Source organism: Pelophylax lessonae (assembly GCF_965119305.1).
Source record: "Pelophylax lessonae genome assembly, chromosome: 3".
In the NCBI taxonomy this organism is placed as follows: domain Eukaryota; kingdom Metazoa; phylum Chordata; class Amphibia; order Anura; family Ranidae; genus Pelophylax; species Pelophylax lessonae.
Genome location: NC_138770.1, coordinates 345,865,857 through 345,892,081, shown reverse-complemented (window position 1 = coordinate 345,892,081; position 26,225 = coordinate 345,865,857). Strand labels below are relative to the sequence as shown.

The 26,225-nt window shown below is 42.4% G+C and overlaps 1 protein-coding gene across 1 annotated transcript in view; it reads left to right on the top strand.

The window, feature by feature from the left end:
* Positions 1-1,780: 1,780 nt before the first annotated feature.
* The window catches only part of LOC309550526 (uncharacterized protein), a gene marked incomplete at both ends in the record, with an annotated part of 168,679 nt that continues 144,234 nt past the window's right edge, over positions 1,781-26,225 (top strand). Inside the window, 2 exons of the mRNA XM_082250885.1 lie at positions 1,781-1,831; positions 2,144-2,357. Of these exons, the coding sequence (XP_082107011.1) occupies positions 1,781-1,831; positions 2,144-2,357 (265 nt within the window). The remainder of the gene's footprint in view (positions 1,832-2,143; positions 2,358-26,225) is intronic.

Below are 26,225 nucleotides of genomic sequence, written 5' to 3'. Positions count from 1 at the left end.
CGCTTGCAACTTCTGTCCTGTTTCACCTATATAAGATCCTTTGCTACATCTTTTGCATTGGATGAGGTACACAACATTATTGGAGGTGCAGTTGTATGATCCCATAATATTAAAGGTCCCATTTGTGTGTGTAACACTTTTAGACAGATTGATCTGGTTGCACAGTTTGCAGCGTTTTTTATGGCAGGGTTTGCTCCCATTATTTGCGACTTCATAATCAGAATGAAGTTTTCTGCTGATTAGTTTATGTCTGAGGTTGGGTGGTTGTCTGAAAGCCAGTATTGGAGGTTGCTGGAATATTCCTTTCAGAGTTTCATCTTCTGCTATGATGGGTTGTAAATCTTTGATTATCTTTCTTATCCCTTCTAGTCCTGGATTGTATGTGGTGACTAGAGGCACCCGGTTATTTGTTTTTTTCTCTTTGTATTGGAGAAGATTTTCCCTTTGGGTTTTCAAGGCTGTGTTTATGCCGGTGTTGATTGTTTTGTCTTTGTAACCTTTCTTACGGAAGGAGTTTGCTAGTGTTCTGAGATGTTTATCTCTGTCTTTTGGATCTGAACAGATTCGGTGGTATCTGATGGCCTGGCTGTGTATGATGGCCCGTTTAGTGTGTTGGGGGTGAAAACTGGAACTGTGGAGATAGCTGCATCGGTCAGTCGGTTTCCTGTATATCGAAGTATGAAGCTTGTCATCTCTGATGTATACTGTGGTGTCTAGGAAGTTGACATGCCTGCTAGAATAATCCATTTTAAGTTTGATAGATGGGTGAAAGGTGTTGATCAATGAAAAAAATTGTTTGAGATTTTCCTCACCTTCTGTCCATATGATGAAAATATCATCAATATAGCGATAATATCTGTATGGCTTATGTTGTATGCTGTTCAGGAATTTGTCCTCCAGATCAGCCATAAATAAGTTTGCATACTGGGGTGCCATTTTACTTCCCATAGCAGTACCCATACACTGGAGATAGATGTCGTTATTGAAAGTGAAGTAGTTGTGTGTAAGAATGAATTCGATGAGCTGTGTAACATCCTCAGCACTGTATTTGTGGTTTGGTGTGGATGATAGGAATCTGTGACATGCAGCCACTCCATCCTTGTGAGGGATGTTACTATACAGCGATTCTACATCCATAGTGACTAGAAGTGTATTTGGTGGTAATTGTTGTATATTGTTAAGCTTGTTAAGAAAGTCAGTAGTGTCTTGAAGGAAACTCGCAGTATTCATGACTAATGGTTTTAAAATATTTTCTACAAGGCCTGAGATATGTTCGGTAAGTGTATTCATACCTGTTATGATGGGTCTGCCTGGATTTCCTGGCTTGTGAATCTTGGGCAGCATGTAGAAGTCCCCAATTTCTGGATTATCCGGAATAGCATTGATAAGTTCTGAATGTAGGCTGGTTGGTGTAGTTTTAATGAGACCTTTTAATTGCTTAGTAAAGTTTAATTTACTTAGTATAGTTTAATTTACTAAGCAATTAAAAGGTCTCATTAAAACTACACCAACCAGCCTACATTCAGAACTTATCAATGCTATTCCGGATAATCCAGAAATTGGGGACTTCTACATGCTGCCCAAGATTCACAAGCCAGGAAATCCAGGCAGACCCATCATAACAGGTATGAATACACTTACCGAACATATCTCAGGCCTTGTAGAAAATATTTTAAAACCATTAGTCATGAATACTGCGAGTTTCCTTCAAGACACTACTGACTTTCTTAACAAGCTTAACAATATACAACAATTACCACCAAATACACTTCTAGTCACTATGGATGTAGAATCGCTGTATAGTAACATCCCTCACAAGGATGGAGTGGCTGCATGTCACAGATTCCTATCATCCACACCAAACCACAAATACAGTGCTGAGGATGTTACACAGCTCATCAAATTCATTCTTACACACAACTACTTCACTTTCAATAACGACATCTATCTCCAGTGTATGGGTACTGCTATGGGAAGTAAAATGGCACCCCAGTATGCAAACGTATTTATGGCTGATCTGGAGGACAAATTCCTGAACAGCATACAACATAAGCCATACAGATATTATCGCTATATTGATGATATTTTCATCATATGGACAGAAGGTGAGGAAAATCTCAAACAATTTTTTTCATTGATCAACACCTTTCACCCATCTATCAAACTTAAAATGGATTATTCTAGCAGGCATGTCAACTTCCTAGACACCACAGTATACATCAGAGATGACAAGCTTCATACTTCGATATACAGGAAACCGACTGACCGATGCAGCTATCTCCACAGTTCCAGTTTTCACCCCCAACACACTAAACGGGCCATCATACACAGCCAGGCCATCAGATACCACCGAATCTGTTCAGATCCAAAAGACAGAGATAAACATCTCAGAACACTAGCAAACTCCTTCCGTAAGAATGGTTACAAAGACAAAACAATCAACACCGGCATAAACACAGCCTTGAAAACCCAAAGGGAAAATCTTCTCCAATACAAAGAGAAAAAAACAAATAACCGGGTGCCTCTAGTCACCACATACAATCCAGGACTAGAAGGGATAAGAAAGATAATCAAAGATTTACAACCCATCATAGCAGAAGATGAAACTCTGAAAGGAATATTCCAGCAACCTCCAATACTGGCCTTCAGACAACCACCCAACCTCAGACATAAACTAATCAGCAGAAAACTTCATTCTGATTATGAAGTCGCAAATAATGGGAGCAAACCCTGCCATAAAAAACGCTGCAAACTGTGCAACCAGATCAATCTGTCTAAAAGTGTTACACACACAAATGGGACCTTTAATATTATGGGATCATACAACTGCACCTCCAATAATGTTGTGTACCTCATCCAATGCAAAAGATGTAGCAAAGGATCTTATATAGGTGAAACAGGACAGAAGTTGCAAGCGAGGATGAATTTGCACAGACATACCATCAAGGAACATAAAGAAGATAGTTTCTGTACACCTGTGGGACATCATTTTTCACAACCGGACCACACTATAGAAGACCTCAATGTTTTAGTTCTTAAAGGGAATTTCAGAACCATGCAGGAAAGGAAAACTTTTGAACTAAGAATGATACTTCTTTTTGACACAAAAAATAACGGCTTAAACTTAGATATGGGTTTCCTTACTCATTATCCTACAGTTTTACGACCCCCTCCACGACTATCCCCCCCCCACCTTCCCCTGTCTTCAACTCTCCCTCTATCTTATCTCACTAATCAAGCTAGTTTTATTACCATGCCAGTTTAACTTATGTTTGTTTGGTTTTTTCCTTTTTTTTTTCTTTTTTTTTTTTTTCCTTTGGCTTAGAGATTTTGTGTTTCTTTACCATGCTGCTAACATTTTGTGGATCAGTACTGCTTGGATCTTGATGAAGGGGACATACCCCGAAAGCTTGTCCTGAAAAATTGTATGTTAGTGCAAATAAAAAAAGTATCACGGACAGTACTCAATGGTCTCTGTCTTTTTCCTAGAATCCTCTGTGTGAGATCAAGTTATGTGCCTCAGTGTATATGCTTTATAAAAAATGTGCAGCTTTATACCTTATTTCAGAGGGTCTCTAGGTGCTCACGTGACTGCACGCTGCTCTCCTCCCCTGGTCTGAAAACTACAGGGGGAAGGGCTGAGAATCCCCCGTTGACTCCAGCCAGGAGGAGAGTGTTGAGTGCCACTTTGAAATAAGGTATGAAGCATCATATTTTTTATGTAGCACCCTCTAGCCAAGTATGCTAGTGTTAGTTGTAGTAGGTAAATGTGGCCTGGCTGGGTTGAATCTGGATCAGGGTGAGTGACACAGGGGAGCTGGAGGACTCATCGAGAAGCACCTCTGGTACCTCCCCCTACATGCTGGAACCTTGGAGAAGCTTCCAGAAGAATGGGATGGAGGTTATGGGGAGTTGCCTGGAATATTGAGGCGGACCCCAGCCAATCCCCAGCAAATGGGCTGGCAGGGGGTAGGCCCCTCTTAAATACTTTGGGCAATGCCAGTAAAGGGGAGCCAAATAAAGATGGAGTGCTTGGGAGGCTATCAGTGAACCTTGAGGGTGCCCCCTAGTGTGGGGGCTGACTTCAGGCCTGGGGCTCTGGTGCTGGAGGGATCCTCTTACAACACACAGAGGTGTCCTATCCAGAGACACAGGAGCAGGAGTAACGAAAGCACATCCAGGAGATCTCAAGGAGAAGTCAGCCGGGTGGACTGGGGAGTGTGCAGCCTGGGAGGACTGTTGGAAGTAGCCAGGTGGGCTAGTGAAAGGGGCTTCTGCAGCCAGGCGTGCTGGCAGAGCCTGAAGATGTGGTGCTGGGACCAGTGATCACAGGAGGAAGTACAGTTAAAGTGCTAGTTGTGTCACCTCGTTGTTCTCAAGTATAGGGGCCCGTGGTCCCTGTCTGTAAAGTAAACAGTGTTCATCTAAAAAATTCAAGTGATTAAACAACAAACTAAGAAAAAATGTCCTTGTCTGAAATCAACAATCCAGGTGTGAATGATCAGCAATCTCCAAAAATCACTCTGTGTCTTGCCACCACCAAATAAATGAAGTGGTGTTGGCAGGACACTGAGAGTGATTTTGGGAGATTGCTGATCATCCACACCTGGATTGTTTATTTCAGACAAGGAAATTTTTTCTTAGTTTGTGGTTTAATCATTTGAATTTTTCAGTTAAACACTGTTGATTTAGTTTTTTCATCTTGATACTGATATAATATGTTAATGTTTTATTAATGGCGCTGCATTTTCCTTTTATATGCACTTTTGGTGTTTGTATATTAAAGCCCCGTACACACGCATCGAAAATTGGCAGGGAATTTTCGGCCAACGTCCGATCTGCCGATTTTCGGCTTGTTAGTATGATGCTTCCGACAACCGACTCTGACTTTTCGGCCGAAAAAAATCTGGTGTGCAGACTATAAAATTTTTGTTGGCCGTCAAAACATGGCCGATTTTTGTGCAGTCAGTACAGATTTCGACAGGGAAAAATCTGATGAGCAAGTCTGGGCATGCTCAGAGAAGAAAGAACACAAAGAAAGCAAACCAACACATGACATCACTTCTGAAGTAGATTTTTGTTGGGCGAGAAAATTCGTGTGCAGTCTAGGCACATTCCAACCAATAAAAAAACACTCTGGACAAAAGTCGGACGATCGGCCGATAATCGTTGCATGTGTACGGGGCTTTACACTAATTGCATGCTGCTGCTTTTTGATCAGTTAGACGTTGACACTAGATTTATTGACCTGTCTGAAAAGGTCCTGTGTTAAAGACTTTTCTTAGGGTGACACCACTGTGGATCTGCAAGCAAGTTTGTGCAGGAGGCAGAAGAGGAGTGCATATACACTGTATATAGTTACAGTGTCCCTGAAGAGTTCTTTGCTGATGAGTCAAGTAGGCATCCCATAAATCCCCATCCCCACCCAAGTTTTTTACCCCAAAAATAGTGTACCTGTGGAAATTTGGTGTGACTTGCTGTGCAGGGTGGCGGATCCCTATTCACCAGGGGCTTCTGCATGGGGTGCACTACATTTATAAAGCACATACACTGGGCACATACCTTAATCTAACACAAGGGATTTTAGGAATAAGACTGTTATTTTGGCAGGTTTTAGTACCATAGCAGCAGGAGGGGAGGACAGGGAGCAGATTGGCACTGAGATTAGCTGACAGACAGACAGACAGGGAGGGGGGGGGGGGGGGAGAGGAGAGACAGTGAAATGACGGAGGCGCGTAAACTGACCATGGTATCATGGATCAGCAGCCATTAAAAGCGTGGTCAGTTTACAAAGGGGGTGTGTGTGGGGGGGGGGGGGGGAAGCACCGGGCAGGATCAACCAGGTATTTTAGATTATAGAAAGGGACAAATTACACAGCACAAGCACTGTGCTGTTAATAATGCTTTAAAGAAACGGGATCAATTTTTTTTTCTTTTACATTTACAACCGCTTTAATATCATCAAACCTCTCTCGGGAGATCTCAAACGTGCAGTTTATGCAAGACGACTAAAGACTTTGCCTATTCATCTTGGCAAAATGCCTCCAGGTCATGCAGCTATACCACCTGCATGAATTCGGGGGCCTCATAGGCAACTATTACAAAAGACTGTTAGCTGTCATTAATGCTAAAGGGGGCAATATACAGTATAAGGGTATACAGACTTTTGAACAGGGGTCATTTCATTTGTTTTTATGATTGTGCCATTCTATTATGACCTATAGTTGAATATGAATCCCAGAAGCAATAAAATAAATGTGTTTTGCCTGCTCACTAATGTTTTCTTTAAAAATGGTACATACTGTATATTACCAATCCTCCAAGGCTATGCAAACATTTTAACACAACTGTATATATTTACTACTGCTGGTTACTGTACTTCTTCAATTAATAAAGAATTTGCAAAAATATTTATAACTGAGTCACAATTATTCCAAGGTGATCAGCATATGAAACTAAAACTGCATTTTTGTTTTCAGACAGCAGATGGCAGACTTATCACAACATTACTTTATAATAACATTTAAAATGTGAAGTGTGGACATAGTTAAGATCCAATAAAATACTTCAGTGTCCTCCCTCAGTTATGATTTTCATCAATTTTACAAACAACGTTAATTTGCTAAAGGACTAATTGTCACTTTAGTAATGTATAATATGTTTTCACATTTTTTTTATACTTTTTTGCAGTTCTGTACTGCTGATCTCCTGCAGCATCTTTGCAGCATCTTCCTGTCTGAATTTGTTCATTCCAGAAAATTCTGCCCACAATGGGAACTGTAGTTTCATCCGTGTTCTGCCACTACTCCATTGTCCAATCAAAGCAAGGGTATGTCACAGGAAAAAGGACCCAACTGTACTACCTCATGTTCTGAGAACACCGATTAAAAGTAATATGACTGTGTGGGCTAGGTATTCTCCATCCTGCCTACTGAAAGATGCATTTTGCAGCACAAACTCACAGGGTCCTTCCAGAAGATTATGGATTCTGCAACTCTAATTTAATATTTTCAAATTTGGCTACTATTTTTTACCCAGTGATTTAATGGTCAATTCACACTGCAACGTGTGCATTGACCTGTGTTGGCATGCTGCATTGCAGTGCATTACATTTTTAACATGTACTTTTCACTTCCTGGAACATGTAGAGGCGCCATAGCTGGTCTCCTACTTTTCTTGCATGTTGTTCTGTACAAACCTGTTTTACCATGCATTGCATCACATTGTGCTGGAAAAAGTAGGGCTTGCTCTATATTTTCTCCACTGCAGACCAGTGCATATCGGCGTAACGCACAAGTGTGAACTGCTCCAATTAACATACCCTATTTTTTAACTGTCCTAGTGTTGGCATGCATTGATACAGTGCTCAGCATAAATGAGTAAACCCCAACATATTTGTCAGAAAACCTTTTACTTTCTTCACAGACAGGATCGGATAGCAGCGGGTGTCAGCGGACATGTCACAGCTGACATCCACCGCTCCATAGGGGTGCATGGAGGATCCGATTAGGTTCGCCTGAAAAACTGACAGACGGATCTGATTGGAAAGCCTGTATGAAATGGGCCCTTGGAACAAAGCTAAGTTTTAGGCCCCTTTCACACAGGCTCCGTTCGCACCGTTCAGATCCGCCTGTTCATTTTTTTGGCGGATCTGAACGGTTCCCCCATGCATTCCTATGGGGCATCGGATGGCAGCGGAGACATGTCCGCTGACATCCGACGAATGGAAACCCTATTTTCCATCCGTCCAGCGGATCGGATGGGATCGGATGAGAACGGACAGACGGTCCGTTCCCATCCGATTTCCCCCATAGAGATGCATTGGGAACTGACAGCTGTGTCTCTGCACACAGCGCGGAGACACAGCTGTCCTCCTGCTGCTCAGCGGGGGATCGGCGGCTTGATCCCTGTTGAGAAAAACGGAATCCGTCCGTTGGATGGATAGTGTGAAAGGGGCCTTAAGGCCCGTACACACACGCAGATCGTCGTCATACAAACGTCGGCGGACGAAAGATCTGCCGATTGTATGCGTGTTAGTATGGTGCCTCCGACAGATGTCTGCACACAATCTGCGGACAAGAGTCTTTCTTGCAAACATGAAAATTTTTGTCTGCAGACACCAGAACGGACAATTGTTTGCCTGTCAGTACAGAAATCAGCCGACAGACCGCAGATTTGCAAGACTGGGCATGCTCAGAAAATAAAAAACACAGGGAAAGTTAACCATTACATGACATCACTTCTGCAGTCAGCTGAAGTCTGCGGACAAAATTCTTGTGCTGTCCTTGTGCTGTCTTTGCACTTTTCAACAGACACCGACATCCCGGGGAGAAAAGACGAACATTTGTATGACGACGATCTGCGTGTGTGTATGGGGCTTTAGACAACATAATCCTAATTAACAAGAATTCAACTACAGGTGAGTCAAATTATTCATTAAACAGGTGTCCAGCAGACAGTTTATTATAAAAGGTTGTTACTTAAAGAAAACCCCTTCCCATTTCATGCTGTCAGCAATGGCACCACATGGAAGAGAAATGTCACAAGGCCTGAGAAAGAAAATTTCTTTACACAAGAAAGATGAAGGCTACAGGAAGATCAGCAAAGCTTTATCAGTCAGGATACTGTAGAAAAAGTGATACAAAAAGTTAACAAAGATGGAACTGCAACCATCTCACAGAGACATCCAGGCCGTCCAAGGAAGTTTACACCTCGACAGGAGCGTCTTGTGATGAAAAGGGTTGAAGAAAATTGCCATGCAAGTTCCCTGCATCTAGCTAAAGAAGTAGAAAGCCAAACTGGGGTAATTGTTTCCCGTGAAACAATTTGATGTATAGTGCAGAGGAATGACATGCATGGGTGTCGTTCACGAAGAAAGCCTCTTCTAAAGCCAATGCACAAGAAAGACCACCTACAATTTGCCAGGGCCCATGCTGAAAAAGACTACTGGCACTCTGTACTCTGGAGTGATGAGACAAAGATAAATGTTTTTGTAACTGATGGCTTTAACCACTTTACGACTGCTCACAGTAATATTACTGCGGCACAGTGGCTCGTTATCGCCTGACGACGTAGTACTACGTCGTCAGACACTCCCCCTTCTGGGCGGCGCTTGCGCGCCGCCGGAGGCTCGCTCCCGCTGTTTTCATTCACAGCGGGAGTCGGGCCAGGGGAGGAGCAGCGGCGATCGCCGCTGCTCTTACCCGATCGTCGGGGATTGAGTCTGGAGATCCGCCCGCTGTGTGTAAACACAGCGGGCGGATCTCCATAGTGACAGGGAGTGACAGATCGGACTGTTCAGCATAGCTGGACATCCGATCTGTCCATGACTCACTCAGTCACCCCCCCCCCACACGTCAGTAAGCACCAGGCATACATTAACCCCTCCCTCTCCAATAAAATTAACCCCTTCCCTGCCAGTGTCATTTTTACAGTAACAGTGCATATATATAGCACTGATTACTGCAGTAATGTCACTGGTACCCCCAAAAGTGTCAAAAATGTCAGTCAAGGGTCCGATCTGTCCGCCGCAATGTCGCAGTCCCGCAAAAGAAATCGCAGATCGCCGCCATTACGCGTTAAAAAAAAACACCAAAAATGACAGAAATCTTTCCCTTTGTTAGTAAACGCAATAACTTTTGCGCAAACCAATCAAAATACGCTTATTGCGATTTTTTCTACCAAACATAGGTAGCAGAAAACAAATTGGCCAAAAATTTAAAAAAAATTAGATTTGTACATTTTTTTGGGGGGGAATTTCATATAAAAAAATGTTAAAAATATTGTTGTTTTTTCAAAATAAACGCTATTTTTTTGTTTATAGCGCAAAAAGTAAAAATCGCACAGGTGATCAAATATGACCAAAAGAAAGCTCTGTTTGTGGGAAAAAAAGGACGTAAATTTCGTTTGGGTACGGCGTCGCACGACCGCGCAATTGTCAGTTGAAGTCGCACAGCGCCGAATCGCAAAAAGTGGCCTGGACGGAAGACAGCAAAATCCTCCGGTGGTAAAGTGGTTAAAACTGTATGGCGTCACAAAGGTGAGGAGTACAAAGAAAAATGCTTGGCGCTTACAGTAAAACATGGTGAGGAGGTAAGTAAAACCTTGGACAGAGGGGTGACTATGGATGTATATACTTGCATTTTGCAAAAGCGTTTGACACAGTTCCCCACACACGGCTAATGTGTAAGGTGAAGTCTACTGGCTTGGAAAGATCAGTTTGTAAATGGATAGAAAACTGGCTAAAAGACAGGATTCAGAGAGTAGTGGGTAATGATTCTTACTCTGAATGGTCTAAGGTTATTAGTGGTGTTCCCCAAGGTTCAGTGTTGGGACTCTTACTTTTTAAAATCTTTATAAATTATATAGGGTCTGGGAATAAAAGTACCATTTCAGTCTTGCAGATGACACCAAGCTATGTAGTGGAATAACGTCCTTAAAGGATGAGAGGCAAAAAAGGTTTAATGTTGATAAATGTAAAGGTATGCACTTGGAGGCTAAGAATATGCATGCATATACATACTGGGTGGAGTACGAATGGAGGAATCAATGGTGGAGAAGGATCGGGGGGTTTTGGTAGATCATACAAGCCAACCTCAATGCACTGTTTAATTGGGCAACTTGGTGGAGTCTTGCAGATGACACCAAGCTATGTAGTGGAATAACGTCCTTAAAGGATGAGAGGCAAAAAAGGTTTAATGTTGATAAATGTAAAGGTATGCACTTGGGGGCTAAGAATATGCATGCATCATACATATTGGGTGGAGTACAAATGGAGGAATCAATGGTGGAGAAGGATCGGTGGGTTTTGGTAGATCATAAGCTTAATAATAGCATACAATGCCAAGCTGTGGTTTCCAAATCAAGCAAAATCCTTTCTTGTATTAAGAGAGGTATGGATTCCAGAGAGAAAGATATAATTTTGCCCCTGTAAAAATCATTAGGAAGACCTCATCTGGAATATACAGTTAAGTTTTTGTGCACCGGTTCTCAAAAAACCGGAGAACTGGAGAAAGTGCAGAGAAGGGCAACCAAACTAATAAATATATATATATATATATATATATATATATATATATATATATATATATATATATATATATATATGGGATTGTATGATTTGTTTTTTTTCTTTTATTGGTTGAACTAGATGGATTTTCAACCTGACAATGTAACTATGGTGATGACAATGTCCTTCTGTGGGTCTGCATGAGTACTGCTGATATCGGGGAGCTGCATTTTATTGATGGTATCATGAATTTACAGATGTACTGCTCTAATTTGAAAGAGAGGATGCTACCATCACTCCATGGCCTTGGTCATTGTGCACTTTTCCAACATGACAATGATCCACAATACACATCTAAGGCCACTGTTGCATTTCTGAAGAACAGGGTGAAAGGGATTCAGTGGCCAAGTATGTCTCCTGATCTGAACCCAATCAAACCCCTATGGGGAATTCTGAAGAGACAAGTTGGGCATCGCATTCAGCATTCAGGCTCTAAAAGAGGTCTTTCTTAAAGAACAGAAAATGATGTTGCAATATGTCGGCAACTTGTTCATTCCACGCCTAGAAGACTTGGTGCTCTCCTTACAAATCTTAAATAAAATCATACAAAATACTAGATATAGGTAAACACACAGAAGCAAGAAAAAGACAACTCGCTCACCCGGCGCTCAAAATAACAAATAAAGAGTCTAAAAATTCAAAATAAGCTGCTGCTATTAAGGGTAAAGCAAGATATAGAAAGGGTGTATACACTAAGTGATAAAGCATACAGCTACACCATAGATGACACACTAGCAGCGCTACTAAACCTTATTTCAACACATCCAAAGTGTACCACCTCATATATGCATATAAAGGAACTAAATATTATATAAAACTCTGCAATGGGTGAAATATAACGTTCATGCACTGAGTCCAAATATCCACTAAAGGTGACAGTCCAAAACAATGTAGATCCTCAATTGATGAGTGTTCACCACACCAAGTAGGAAGGAACCTCCACCTCACCACTGTGCACACCCCTTGGTTGTGAACTCTACGGAAAGGCGATATATGCAAGCCCAAATAATGCTGTTATAAGTTGGGAGCCACCAGACCGTCCGATCCCCTCTAGACTCCAGATATAGGATAGACTTCACTGCCAATACCCTGATGTATTTCCAAAGCCTAACGACCACTGGATAGGATACTCTCCTCACATTAGACCAATCGGCATACCGTAGTGCATGAAAAAGTAATGAGGTCACATAGCGTGATACTGCGTAACTTAAACTTTATTTCCCCAAGCAGACAGACCCCTCAAGTTATGCACTTACAAAGATTCAAAACATACAAGCATAGAATAGAAGGTAGACCTGTGTCCTGCAGCCGTTCCCCGTTCTTACAGATCGCCGCTCTGTACCTAGCTGGCGGAACTTCCGGGTCTGGCGTGTGACGTAGGCAACCTTCGTGAACACGCCCTGACGCATTTCGTCAGCAAATGACTTCAATAGAGGTCGTGGACGCGCGGCACGGTCACTACTATTTAACTAAGGTGGAATGGGCAGTACTGATTGTTAAACAAATGACGCGGATATATCACAACCCACGTACTTCCGCCCATACCTCAACCTACCGCCATATGTGTTCCACTTCCGCCCTGACTAGGCGTCACCTCCATCACCTATTTCTCAGACTAAAAGGGTATTCAGACACAAGATCATGGGAGGACCAACAACTCCTTCTTATCTATGTTCGCTGTATCGATACCCGATCTCAGCGATAACTAGCATAGGCGGATAAATACAGTGCAATAACATAATATACTTAAAATCATTGCAATAACATAGTATACACTTAAAATCAATTACAATTATTATTCAATCTCTTAATATAAAATTTTAAAATCTCAATAAATAACGTTAAAATGGCAGCAATATGCAATTATATGCATAAAAAACGTGACACAAATTACCCATAATAGTGCACATAAAACAAATTACCCATGAAATAATTGCTATTAAAAAGAATCAATAGTTGCTAATAAAACAATTAATATCAAGGTCTATGTTTAACCCTTTAGGGTGTAAAGAATTAGTCGGGAAGATCCAATGTGTTTCCCGTTTGGATAGATCTCTAACCCTATTAGATCCCCTCCATACAGGGTCTACACGCTCAATCCCCCAGAACTTCAAATTAGTGGGATCTTGATTGTGATGATTTTTAAAATAAAGTGATACATTGTGATCTTTGAATCCTTTCCTGATATTAGTGATTTGTTCCGATATTCTAATCGCAAGGGTTCTTTTAGTCCTGCCAATATAAATGAGCCCACAAGGACATTCCATACCATATTTGACATGAGTTGTATGGCATGTAATCAAATCCTTGATATCAAAATGTTCACCATTCGCCGAGGAATAAAAGGAGGTATGCCCTTGCAAATGGGTCCGCACTTGTTTACAAGACTTGCATCGCCGACATGCATAAAAACCTGTTCTATTGTCCTAGAACATAATGGGTTTGGTAGGAGGATCTAAAACTTTACATACTATTTGATCACCAAAAGTGGATGCCTTCCTATACTGTATATAAAAGAAGGCATTGGTGGTAGATTATTGCCTAGGATTCTGTCCAAACACAGGACACCCCAATGCTTTCTAAAGATTTCCTCAATCTCCTTGTATTGGGAGTTATACTGAGTCAAAAAACTCCACTTATGTTTGTTATCTGGTGCTCGCCTATGTTCTACCAAACATGCTTGTGAGCGTGTGGCGACTTCAGATATGTTTCTATCCAATACATGGCCATCGTATCCCTTTTCAAGAAAACGCTGCCGAATAACCAAAGATTGAGTCCTAAAGTCCATATCCATGGTGCAATTTCTCCTCGCCCGTAGGAGTTGCCCCTTAGGAATATTTTGCAGCCAACGGTGATGGTGCCCACTCTGGATGTGGTTTGAAATACACCTTTGTCTCCAAAGCCCCGTTCCGAAACATCACCTCTACATCCAAGTAGTGGATAGATTCGCGACTCCAACTAAATTCCAGTTTAATGTTGTTAACATTGGAATTTAGTGAGTTTGCGAAATCCTTTAACCCATTTTCGGGGCCCTCCCATACAAAAAATAAGTTGTCTATGTAACTCCTGTACATTTTCAACTCACTCTTACGTTGGGCATACATGAACCGATCCTCCCATTCCCCCATAAATAGGTACACTTTGGATGTGTTGACATAAGGTTTAGTAGCGCTGCTAGTGTGTCATCTATGGTGTAGCTGTATGCTTTATCACTTAGTGTATACACCCTTTCTATAAAATACTAGATATAGTAGTTTTTGTTGTCGGGTGTATTCATTTTTGCATTAACTAATTTGAGTAAAACTGAAGATTTTGTAATCTAAGGTATATTATTAACCTTGCTTTCATATAATGAGCTAAACAAATGTTCTATAAAACTCAGTTTTGTCAAAACTTTGGAAATTATTCTTGTGTTCATTGAGATATTGATTAAAAATCTTAATTTTCAAAAGGGGTGTACTCATTTATGCTGAGCACTGTAAGGGCCAGTGCATCTGGTGTGAATGGATCCTTAAAACTAAGAACATAATCACAACTTCCAATAACATCTAAGTTTCCAGCTGTCACTCTTATCTTTCAAAGTGCTAAAAGCTGCAAGTTTATTTCCGGTACTTATAAAGCACTATTATACAGTCTATTATATAGTCTATTTACACAGCGCTTTACACATATATGTTGTACATTCACATCAGTCCCTTCATTCAAGGAGCTTACAATCTAAAGTCCATATCTATCATACATACACATACTAGCGCCAATTTAGACAGGAGCCTACTAGCACGTCTTTGGAGTGTGGCAGGAACCTCACGCAGGCACAGGGAGAACATGCAAACTCCAGGCAGGTAGTGACATGGTTAGGGCTCAAACCAATGACCCCAGTGCTGCTAGGTGGAATTTCTAACCACCTAGCCACTGTGCTGCAAATCTTCATTATTACATGTAACTTTTAAATGCTAGGGAAAATGCTTTTAAGAGTATGTGTTTTCAGTAGTTTCCTGACTACTATTAATATAAAATATATGAAATAAGTAGTCACAATCTTTTTAAACAAATGCACTTCTGCTGACTAAACTTTTGAAGAAAGACTTGGAAACCTCTTAACTATGCTGATTTTGATGGACCCCAGGTACCGGGCATTCTAAATGGCTAATTATAAATGAAAAGACCTTTTTAATTGTATTGCTGTACATCATTACTACATAACTGGCAGCCTGGGGATCTTCTGCAACTCTCCTGTGTTTTTCTGTGCTGCCCCTGCAGCCTAGTCTGTTCTTGAGGTCTTTTAATTCTATTGATTTCCCTTCCTCCCTCTACTAAGCAGCTTCTGAATAAGGTAATAGCTTGGTTCTGAGCATAGCAGTTCCTACAGTGTTTTTTTAATAGACATGTGAGTTTAATAGCATTGATGACACTGATACTACACATTACTACACCAGGGTTAATGAACATCCCTTTCTGCTAAGTTACTTGCCTGCTAAGTACATTTGTTGATGCTATCATAACCACCTTAATGAAGGTCAGTGGTCTCCGTATTTTTCATAGTCATGCCTTGTAAGAACTGTAATTCCTCTGTTGTTGCTAGTGTCTCTATATGGATTCCTATATCAGCTAAAAAGTCTCTAACCAATACAATTCTAAAAGCCATATTTACATCCTTGTGGTTATATACAACCTTGGAAGTATGAAGCAAAAGACTTCAGTGCCTAGAGTTCAGTGCTGCTATCTTTTGGAACCAGGATAGTAAAGCTGGCCATACATGGAGCGAATTCCAGCTGCTTTCTAATGACTGGCTAAAGAGGACCTTTTCTGCAATCTCCTGCCCGAAATCCATCCTTTGATCTGAAAATCGAAGAATCCAGGTGGAGAATTGTCAGCTGATGAGTGCCTCCATCTGATCAGATGCAGGCACTGCTTGGGTATTCTAAAAGCCATGGGTGCCGGCTTTCAGAATACAATAGCTGGCAGTGGAGATTCCTACATCTGCACTGTTCTAGCATTGCGTAGGAAATAATTTGATTTCTTTTGTTCATCCCCTCTGGGTTAAAATCTTCCAGTGTATGGCCAGCTTTAGACTTCAGTGTTCAGGATCCTGGTGAAGGAAAAGTTGGTATTCAGACAAAATTTAAGTTTAGCTTAGGCCCTGTTTACACCTTTGCATTGTAAGTGGGTCGTAGGTGTGATTGTATACACTGGGTGCATTGTGTTTTTAGGTGCATTTTTCATGCAATACTATTGAACTCCATGTCACACAAATTTTGCAGGAATATGAAAGATGCAACATGCAGAACACCATCTATGCTTTTTTGAAGCTTTCACTTTGTAGAAGCCCATCCTGGTAAAGTTCCACTGTTGGATGTTGTCATTGCTTATCTGGGTGGTTGATTTCACTACCCCCACCCCAAATGACAGTATTGGGCCTGATCATTGGCTGCTCAGGGCCTGAGCACTGTCACATGATCTCCCATACCTGTAAGCCCCACTCTGTTAGAACAGTGGAGTAAAAGCTGAGTGGGGAGTGGCAAAGGAGCCCAGATTCCTTGCTGAGCTGGTGAGCTGTGGAAAGCATTGTTACAATATTCTCAATGGGAAAATTGACTTCCCTCCTATCTGCTCTGTGCCTCCAGCCCTCTCTACAATTCAGTGGGTGCCACTTTTAGGCTGCATGACTCCAATCATCACCCAGCCCCCCTGGCACAACCCAGCTCTTTTGAGCTATATAGCAACTATGCTAAGGGCTTAATAAATATGTGCGCTGTGCTCCTGAAATAACCAGTGAATACTTCTCTATTTGCTTCTACTTTACATAAATTAAATCGAACAACAAGGCGAAATAATAATAATACAACAGGTATTCCACAGTACACCAATTACAATTAAATCACATCAAAACCATGTGAATAGAAAAAAATATGTGTAAAGAAAAGTCCATATAGCAATAAGTAAAGTCCAAACAAATGTGATAAAGATGGTGTATTAATGCTAAGAAGTATACACCATATATCCTTCACCACAGTGTTAGTGCAGATTCCACTCCCTTAAGAATAATGCTCACCAGATAATATTGCCATTCAATCTCATAACTGGCTAATATGCTATCTTATGCTTATGCTATCTAAAGCCGCTCAGAATCTCCATCCAGATATTATGAAAAATCTCCACATGTGAGGAGAGAATCGAAACAAAGCCTCTGATAGTGTAAAACCATAGGGTACCCACCTTTTTTAAAAGCAATGCACTTACCTCAAAATTTAATAAAATATGCCTATAAATAAAATCAATGGCAATATCAGGTGCCTTAGTGTTGCAATCTCACCATCCCTCCTGAATTGCAAAGGCCACTCAAACTTCCTGAGTCATTGTTCTGACATTGCATCCGGTTGCCGTGTAGCCACGCCCCAACATGTTTCGTCACATCCTGTGTGGAAGAATAAGTTTAATGCTTGTAGTCCTTTCCCATTACTCAGGTCCTCCAGTCCCCTTATTAGCGTTGTTGTCCTTGTCTGGACTATCTGTAGTTCAAGCACATCCTTCCTGAGGACTGGTGATCAGAGCTGGATGCATACCCAAGTTGTGGCCGGAACCGGAGTCTTGTAAAGTGGCAGAATTATCATTTTATCTGTTGAATAAATTCCCTTTTCATGCATGTTAATATTTGGCTTGCTTTGCTTGCAGCCGCATGGCATTGTATGCCATTGCTGAGCCTGTGATCTACTAGGACCCCCAGATTGTTTTCCATCCTGGATTCCCCCAAACAAGTAAAAGTACAAATTTGTATTTTTAGCCCCCAAATTTATTACTTTACATTTTTCAACATTAAACCTCATTTGCCATGTAGTTGCCCATCCCATTATTTTATTGAGGTCTTCCTAAAAGGTGTCCACATTCTTCTGTAACGTTATTGCCCGGCTTAGCTTTGTATCGCCAGCAAACACTGTGATAGAACTATTTATGCCAACCTTTATATCCTTTGTGAATAAATTTGACAGAATTGGTCCCAGGACAGATATTTGGGGGACCCCACTTACCACTCCAGACAATTCTTAGTACTCACAATTTATCACCTCCCTTTGAACGCTCCCCTGTAACCAGTTTTCTATCCAGGTACATACCCTATGACCCATGTCAACAGATCTCAATTTGTAAAGTAAATGTTTATAGGCAACTGTATCGAATTCTTTTGCAAAATCCAGATATGCCACATGCACAGACGACATCTCACTTCCTCATAGAATGTTAACAGATTGGTCTGGCAAGAATTATCTTTCATACATCTATGCTGATTGCTACTAATGATACTGTTTTCATCAGCAAATATTCGGATATAGTCCTTTATAATTGATGGTAGTCTAACTGGCCTGTAATGTAGTTTCCAGGTATATATCTTTGCCCTTTTTTAAATATTGGTACCATGTTGGCTTTGCACCACTCAGCTGGTACTTTTTCAGTCAGTAAGCTGGCCATAAAAATTAGGAACAACGGTCTGGCTATAACCTGGCTAAGGATTCTTTAACCACCTCAATACTGGGCACTTTTACCCTCTTCCTGCCCAGACCAATTTTCAGCTTTCAGTACTCTCACACTTTGAATGACAATTACTCAGTCATGCTACATATTACCCAAATTACATTTGTATACATTTTTTCACACAAATAGAGCTTTCTTTTGGTGCTAATTATTCAGTACTGGGGTTTTTCTATTTTTTTTGCGATAAAAGTGAAAAACAGACAAACTTTTGAAACAAAATATTTTCTACTTTCTTTTTTAAAAAATATCCAATAAAATCAAATTTCATCATACATTTAGGCCAGAATGTATTCTGCTACATGTCTTTGCTAAAAAAAAATCCAGATAAATGTATGATTATTGGTTTGTGTGAAAAGTATAGTGTCTACAAGCTATGCTACTTATTAAAAATTGATCAGTTCTGATTTACTGACTACCTATCTCATTACTTGAAGCCCAAAAATGTCAGAACAGCACAAATGCTCCGCAAAAGACCCTTTTTTGGAAAGAAGACAGTCCAAGGTATTTAGTAAGAGGCATAGTGATTTTTTTGATATTGCAATTTTTTCCCACAATTGTTTGGAAAATAAAGAAATAATTATTTTTTTGGAAAGCAAACACCCCAATGTGTATTCTATGAGGCATGATGAGTCTTTTGAACATGTCATTATTTCCCACAGGTTTTTGGAAAATGTGGAAAGAAAAATTAAAACATATTTCTCTATTGTCCATTGACAGACGCAGCTCTTATGCTTCTTATACTATTGGGTCATGCTGCCCCCTGCAGGAGTAGTTCTAGGCAGGAAAAAAACATTTTACCACAAGTAGAGGGGCTGTCCCTACAGACATAACCCCACACATCATGCTCTAGCATATCAGTCTCATTTCTGCCTAGTGAAGGAGTAGGACCTAGGTTTCCTGCTGGGACTTCAGTCTCAGTTTTTTATTCTTTTAAGAATATTTTGTTTTCTTTTCTTAACTCACTTCTGCTAGTGTTCCGGGAGATTCCTCCTGGTGAACTACAAGTGACAGCCGGCTGAGATTTCGCACTGGATAATCTAGATCCTTAAGGTCTCCCAGCCTGGCCTACAAGAGTGAGCAGGTTATAGTCCCGCACTAGGCCTCGCCATGACAGAGCCCCATTTTGGATGGGGACGAGCCTGCGAGTGGATGTCTCACTGGGAAGTGACGACCTGGAACACCCTGAGTCGCAGCGTACTTCTTGGCTGGCAGCCCCCCTACTCCGGGTGGGAGGTGGTCTGCCCGGAGTGGAGCCCACCCGGTTCATGGTATGGTGAGTAATTGCGGCCCCCCCTATAATCCTTAGTGGGTTTCGGGGGGGGATGTGGGCCCAGTCCTGTGCATGATAGGACCTAGTATTTCCTAAAAGATCCCCCTGGCCTGTCAGGGTCTCTGGGCCTGAGCCATGCCCCCCTCCCCCGCTCCCTGCGCTTAATGCGGCTTGCATCTGGGGGGCGCTATAGCTGAGGCACCTGGTGACCTGTGGGGGTTTGGGGTAAAGTGGTAAGAAAAATAAGAACTTCCGCGCTATGGACTAAATGGATAGATAAGTGAATAATTAAGTGAAAAAAATGTGTATAAATAAATGAATAAAAAATATGTAGTAAATGTATAAAATATAAAATATATATATATATATATATAGATATATCTAAAAATAGGCTGCAGCCTCCCTGGATGATAGTCCGGAGACTATGCACTGGATATAAAAGGAATAGGGGTGATGGCGCTGCCTATATAATTTAGATATAATAAAAATGTAATAAGCTGTGATGCAAAGTGCCTTAAGCTAAAAACAATAATGTGTAATATTCAAACAATAATATATTCCATAAAAACTTCAATTAAGTGCAAGTGCAAGGTATAAAAGTGCCTGCAGAAAGATTGGAAAGTGACTGGTGCAATAATTGTATGAGCAATAAATAATATTTAACATGCAATATTAATGTGCTAAAAAATATGGTGCTATATAAAGTGAGCTGTTCCACTCATACCACGTGTTGATATGGGGAATAAAAAAGTGCCAACAGAGCAAAAATAGAAAAAAGTTATTATTTTAAAAAAATACAGCTTGCAATGTCCAATAAGGAAAGATCCAGTAGAAAAGTCTATATCATGTGCGGTGACTTCAAAGGCAATAAAGGTGACAGCACTCGGAACAAACCGACACTCAGGTGAAAAGGTGACCCCGTGGTGGGTGGTAAGGTGCTGGGATTCCTTTGATAAAATTGCACACTTACCAGAGACACCCACCCCACACAGGGGTATAGAGCGGGTGTATTTATGGGTCTGGCAACCTAGCGGTATCCTCCTATCCCTGGGTGGAGGGCGTGTGCCGAGGATCAGGCTGGTCCTGGTGTGGATGTACCCTAGGATGGTCCCCTGTGTGCCTTCCTGCCTAGGTATGTTCCGAGGGATCCACTCAGCTCCACTCCCGATATTTAAACCTGTTTCTCCTGATCCTCATTCCTCATGTCTGCATTAAGGGACCCCTTAATGCAGACATGAGGAATGAGGATCAGGAGAAACAGGTTTAAATATCGGGAGTGGAGCTGAGTGGATCCCTCGGAACATACCTAGGCAGGAAGGCACACAGGGGACCATCCTAGGGTACATCCACACCAGGACCAGCCTGATCCTCGGCACACGCCCTCCACCCAGGGATAGGAGGATACCGCTAGGTTGCCAGACCCATAAATACACCCGCTCTATACCCCTGTGTGGGGTGGGTGTCTCTGGTAAGTGTGCAATTTTATCAAAGGAATCCCAGCACCTTACCACCCACCACGGGGTCACCTTTTCACCTGAGTGTCGGTTTGTTCCGAGTGCTGTCACCTTTATTGCCTTTGAAGTCACCGCACATGATATAGACTTTTCTACTGGATCTTTCCTTATTGGACATTGCAAGCTGTATTTTTTTAAAATAATAACTTTTTTCTATTTTTGCTCTGTTGGCACTTTTTTATTCCCCATATCAACACGTGGTATGAGTGGAACAGCTCACTTTATATAGCACCATATTTTTTAGCACATTAATATTGCATGTTAAATATTATTTATTGCTCATACAATTATTGCACCAGTCACTTTCCAATCTTTCTGCAGGCACTTTTATACCTTGCACTTGCACTTAATTGAAGTTTTTATGGAATATATTATTGTTTGAATATTACACATTATTGTTTTTAGCTTAAGGCACTTTGCATCACAGCTTATTACATTTTTATTATATCTAAATTATATAGGCAGCGCCATCACCCCTATTCCTTTTATATTTGGGGTAAAGTGGTACCTTTCCTGTGGGGTCTTATTGTAGATACTCTGCGGCCTCTAAATTTGGGGTCCCCTGACCGCATGGTACGCCGTGGGAGCCGCCATCTTTAATGTGGGCATAGGAGAATTCTTCCCATTGACTTGCATGGAGCAGCCATTTTCCCTGTGCTTCCCATAGGTTTGCATTGGCAGCCATTTTTGTGTAGCCTATGGAGCTACACAGGCAGCGTGACCTTTCACATGTTACCAGGCTGATGTCATATCCTGTGTTTTTTCGCTTTCTGCTGCGCAGATCGACTCAGGAGTTTCTTTACAGTAGAAGAGGTGGTAACATACTGGGGTCTCTGTGGACATATCCCTGCGCACTCTGCTATCTGCATATATTTAAGGGGGACTCCGCAGACCGCGGTGATTGGCGGCAAGGACCTTGATCGGCGCTCTTAAAGAGACAGTACTCCGGTTTTTACTTTGAACAAATATGGAGTCCCAGGCAGGGGTTCACCATCACACCCCCTTAGTGTGACTACCAGACCTTCCGGATCACAGACACTGGCCGCAATTTCAGCAGCACTGGAAAGCCTGGCAACCAAGGTCCATTGTGGGATTAAAAAGGTTAATAGCCGAACACGGCAGCTGCCTTCACTGTCATTGGTGGGGTCCTCTGATTCAGAGCCCGATATGGCCACCACGGACGCCTCCTTTCCTGAGGGATCGCTGTCTTTGCAATTGAATGGTGAAGAGGATCTGTCTTCTTCAGCTGCAGCGTGGGAACGCGCTTTGGTGGAAGTTCTGATTGTTTAATTTGGGGAAACTTTAAAAATGGCAGATGAGTCCACACCGGCAGGGACACGGGTGTCTTTGGCTCCTGTAAGATCCAAAAATTGGGCAAGGTTTTTCCTTGTCCCGACTTTTTTCATGATATTGTTAATGAACAATGACGGCACATCAAGCATGTGCTAGTAGTGCCTAGGCGCTTTAAACGCCATTATCCCTTTGCTGAACCGGTTTCAAACCGTTGGCCCGTACCGCCTAAGGTGGATCATCCCGTATCCAGGTTGAACAAATCTACTATAGGGCCTGTGGAAGATTCCCCAGTGTTTACGGGCCCGGGGGACAGGCGGGTGGAATCCTTTTCCTGCCACCTTCATGTGTTGGCGAGTTCAATCCTAAAACCGTTTTTTGTGTCTATTTTGGTATCACAGACGGTTACAGAATGGGTGAAGTTTCTTAAGGGGAACTTTGACATTGACTTAGTTTCCCTAGAGCTGATGAAACTTATGGACCAGATGGCCCAGGCCCTGGTTTCCCTTTGTGATACGTCTTTGGATGTGGCTCCCCTGGTGGCCAGAGTGTCAGCTGTGAGGATTGCCATACGACGCGTGGTGTGGCTGAAAAGCTGGTCGGCAGACCAGGCTTCTAAGAAGGCCTTAACAGATCTCCCTTTCTGGGAGAGCGGTTATTTGGAGAGTTGCTGGAGTTAATCAAGGGTCTAACTGGTGGGAAGAGTACTCTTCTTCCTCAATCCTCCAAAGGTAAGGCACCCTGTAGTAAAATGGGTCTTCCTTCACCGCTCATAGACATTTTTTTCGTGCCTCAGAGGCACAAGAAAAAGGTAAGCCGTGCAGAGCTTCTGGAGGGGCTAAGAAGCCATGGTCAGGCAAGACAAAGACCAGCCATTCCTCTTCAGCTCACCCATTTTCGGGGTGGGGTGACGTCTGTGTTTTTTTCAGGAACCTTGGATTTCCTTAATTCAAAACAAATGGGTTCACAAACTTGATTTGTTCCGGGTACAAGATCAACTTTAAGGTCCCGGTCGGCAGACAGAATTTTTTCAGTTAAATCTTCGCCTGTCTCCGGATCGTTTGAAGGATCTTTGGGATGCAGTGCAGGATCTCCTTGCTCAAGGAGTGATTGTGCCGGTTCCTCCATTGGAAAGTTCTCAAGGTTTCTATTCAAACCTGTTCACGGTGCCCAGAAAAGAGGGCAAGGTGTGTCCAATCCCGGACCTCAAGGCTCTGACCTGTTTTTTACGGGTGCAGAAGTTTTGAATGGAGTTCATTCGGTGGCGCTACCCTTTGGTTTCACCTCCACTCCCAGAGTCTTTACCAAGGTACTGGCCCCAGTACTGGTCTTGTTGCGCCAGAAAGGGATTGAGATTCTGGGAAATCTGGACAACCTCTTATTGAGAGCGGATTCTCACTTGGCTCTGTTGGTCGACCTGTCAATCACACTTCAGGCCCTTCAGGAATTCGGGTGGACTATCAAGTTCAAAATAACTGCTCTGTCACCCTCAGTGAGGTTGGATTATCTAGGGGCTGACTCTAGATTCCGCATTGGCAAGGGTCTTTCTTCCCCTGGAAAAACTTCAGAAGTTGCAGGGAGCGATCCGGTTGCTGTTGGAAACCGATCTGTCTTCACTACGGACTTGCATGCGAGCCCTGGGTCTGATGGTATCAACCTTCAAGGCGGTTCCGTATGCTCAGGCTTACTCGAGACGTTTGCAAACAGAGATTCTTGCACAATGGAACAGGGATCCACAGTCTGTAGACAAGGTGATACGCTTGAGCCGACTCACAAGCTCTGTTCTATCTTGGTGGATCTAGTCGCCAGCTCTGTCAGGGCAAGTCTTTCCTGCCACTGTTTTGGATGGTGGTTACCATGAACACCAGCCTGTCAGGCTCGGGTGGAGTACTGGGGAAGGTCTGTGCCCAGGGGTCCTGGTCGACAGAGGAGTGTTCCCTACGATCGATATTCTGGAGCTCAGAGCAATCAAGCTTTGCCTGCTCCATTGGACGAATTGGCTATGTGGTTTTCCGATTTGGATCCAAATGGACAATGCCATGGCTGTTGCTTGCATCAATCATTAGGGTGGCACCAATAGTGTCCTAGTGGCCAAGGAGGTGGCCGAGATTCTAGTATGGGCGGAAGACAATGTTTTGGCTCTCTCCACTGTCCACATTCCGGATGTGGAGAATTGGCAAGTTATTGGCTATTTACTTCCAATGTCCATTGGCTGCTAATGCTTTGCTTCGCACTTTTATTCAAGGGGTGTGTCATCTGGCTCCCCCGAGGAGATCCCCATTGCCTCCGTGGGATCTCAGTTTGGTTTTGTCTGTTCTTCAAAAGCCTCCTTTTGAGAACATTAGGGAGATTTCTCTGCTGTCTTTATCCATGAAGGTTGCTTTTCTGGTGGCAATTACTTCTGCCCTCAGAGTGTCTGAGTTGGCGGCGCTGTCCTGTCATTCGCCTTAATTGGTGTCTGATTTCCATCTCAATGAAGACATTGTGTTGCCTTCGCTCTGTCCTAAGCCTAAGCATCCTAAAGAAATCCTAAAGAAATTGCCTTGCACTCTCTGGATGTGTTCAGGCGATTAGGGTTTACCTGACGGTCACTGAGTCCTTCTGAAAATCTGATGCTCTTTTTGTCCTTACGGAAGGGTCTCGTAAAGGTTTGGCTGCATCTGCAGTGACTATATCCAGATGGATTAGGCAGATGGTTGTTCAGGCTTATTCTTTGAAGGGTCAGGTTCCTCCTTTCCCTGTGAAGGAGCATTCTACTAGAACGCTGAGTGCCTCTTGGGCTTTTCGCCATCAGGCCTCAGTAGTGCAAGTTTATAAGGCGGCGACTTGGTCATCTGTGCACACATTTCCAAAATTCTACAAGGTTGATTTGTTGGAATCTTCTGATGCATCTTTTGGCTGCAAGGTTTTGCAGGCTGCTGTTTCATAGAGAATCGTTTTGTTCCTCTTTAGGGGTTTTTTCTTTCATGGGCGAGCTCCTGTTGTTCCTGGTTGAGCGTCATGTTACCCAGTTGGCTAAATTTAGCTTTTGGAGTTTACGTTAACTGTTTGATTTGCGTTCTCCCTACCCCTCATGCCTACACTGCTTTGGGACGTCCCAATGGTATAAGAAGCATAAGAGCTGCGTCTGTCAATGGACGATAGAGAAAACTGGATTTTTGTAAGAACTTACCATAAAATCCTTTTCTCTGAAGTCCATTGACAGACGCAGCACCTGCCCCTCTGCTATCGGGATGGTTTGTGTCTTCTTTTCACTGCTTGCAACGAAACCGATATGCTAGTGCATGGTGTGTGGGGTTATGCCTGTAGGGACAGCCCCGGTAGGAGTGGTAAACTGTTTCTTTGCTGCCTAGAACTACTCCTGCAGGGGGCAGCATAACCCAATGGTATAAGAAACATAAGAGCTGCATCTGTCAACGGACTTCAGTGAAAAGGATTTTACAGTAAGCTCTTACAAAAATCCTGTTTTTCTTGTTCGTTCAGTGACGAACACAGCTCTTCATCTTCATGACCATAGGGTTATGCTGCCCCTTACAGGAGTAGAACATTAGGCAGAGAA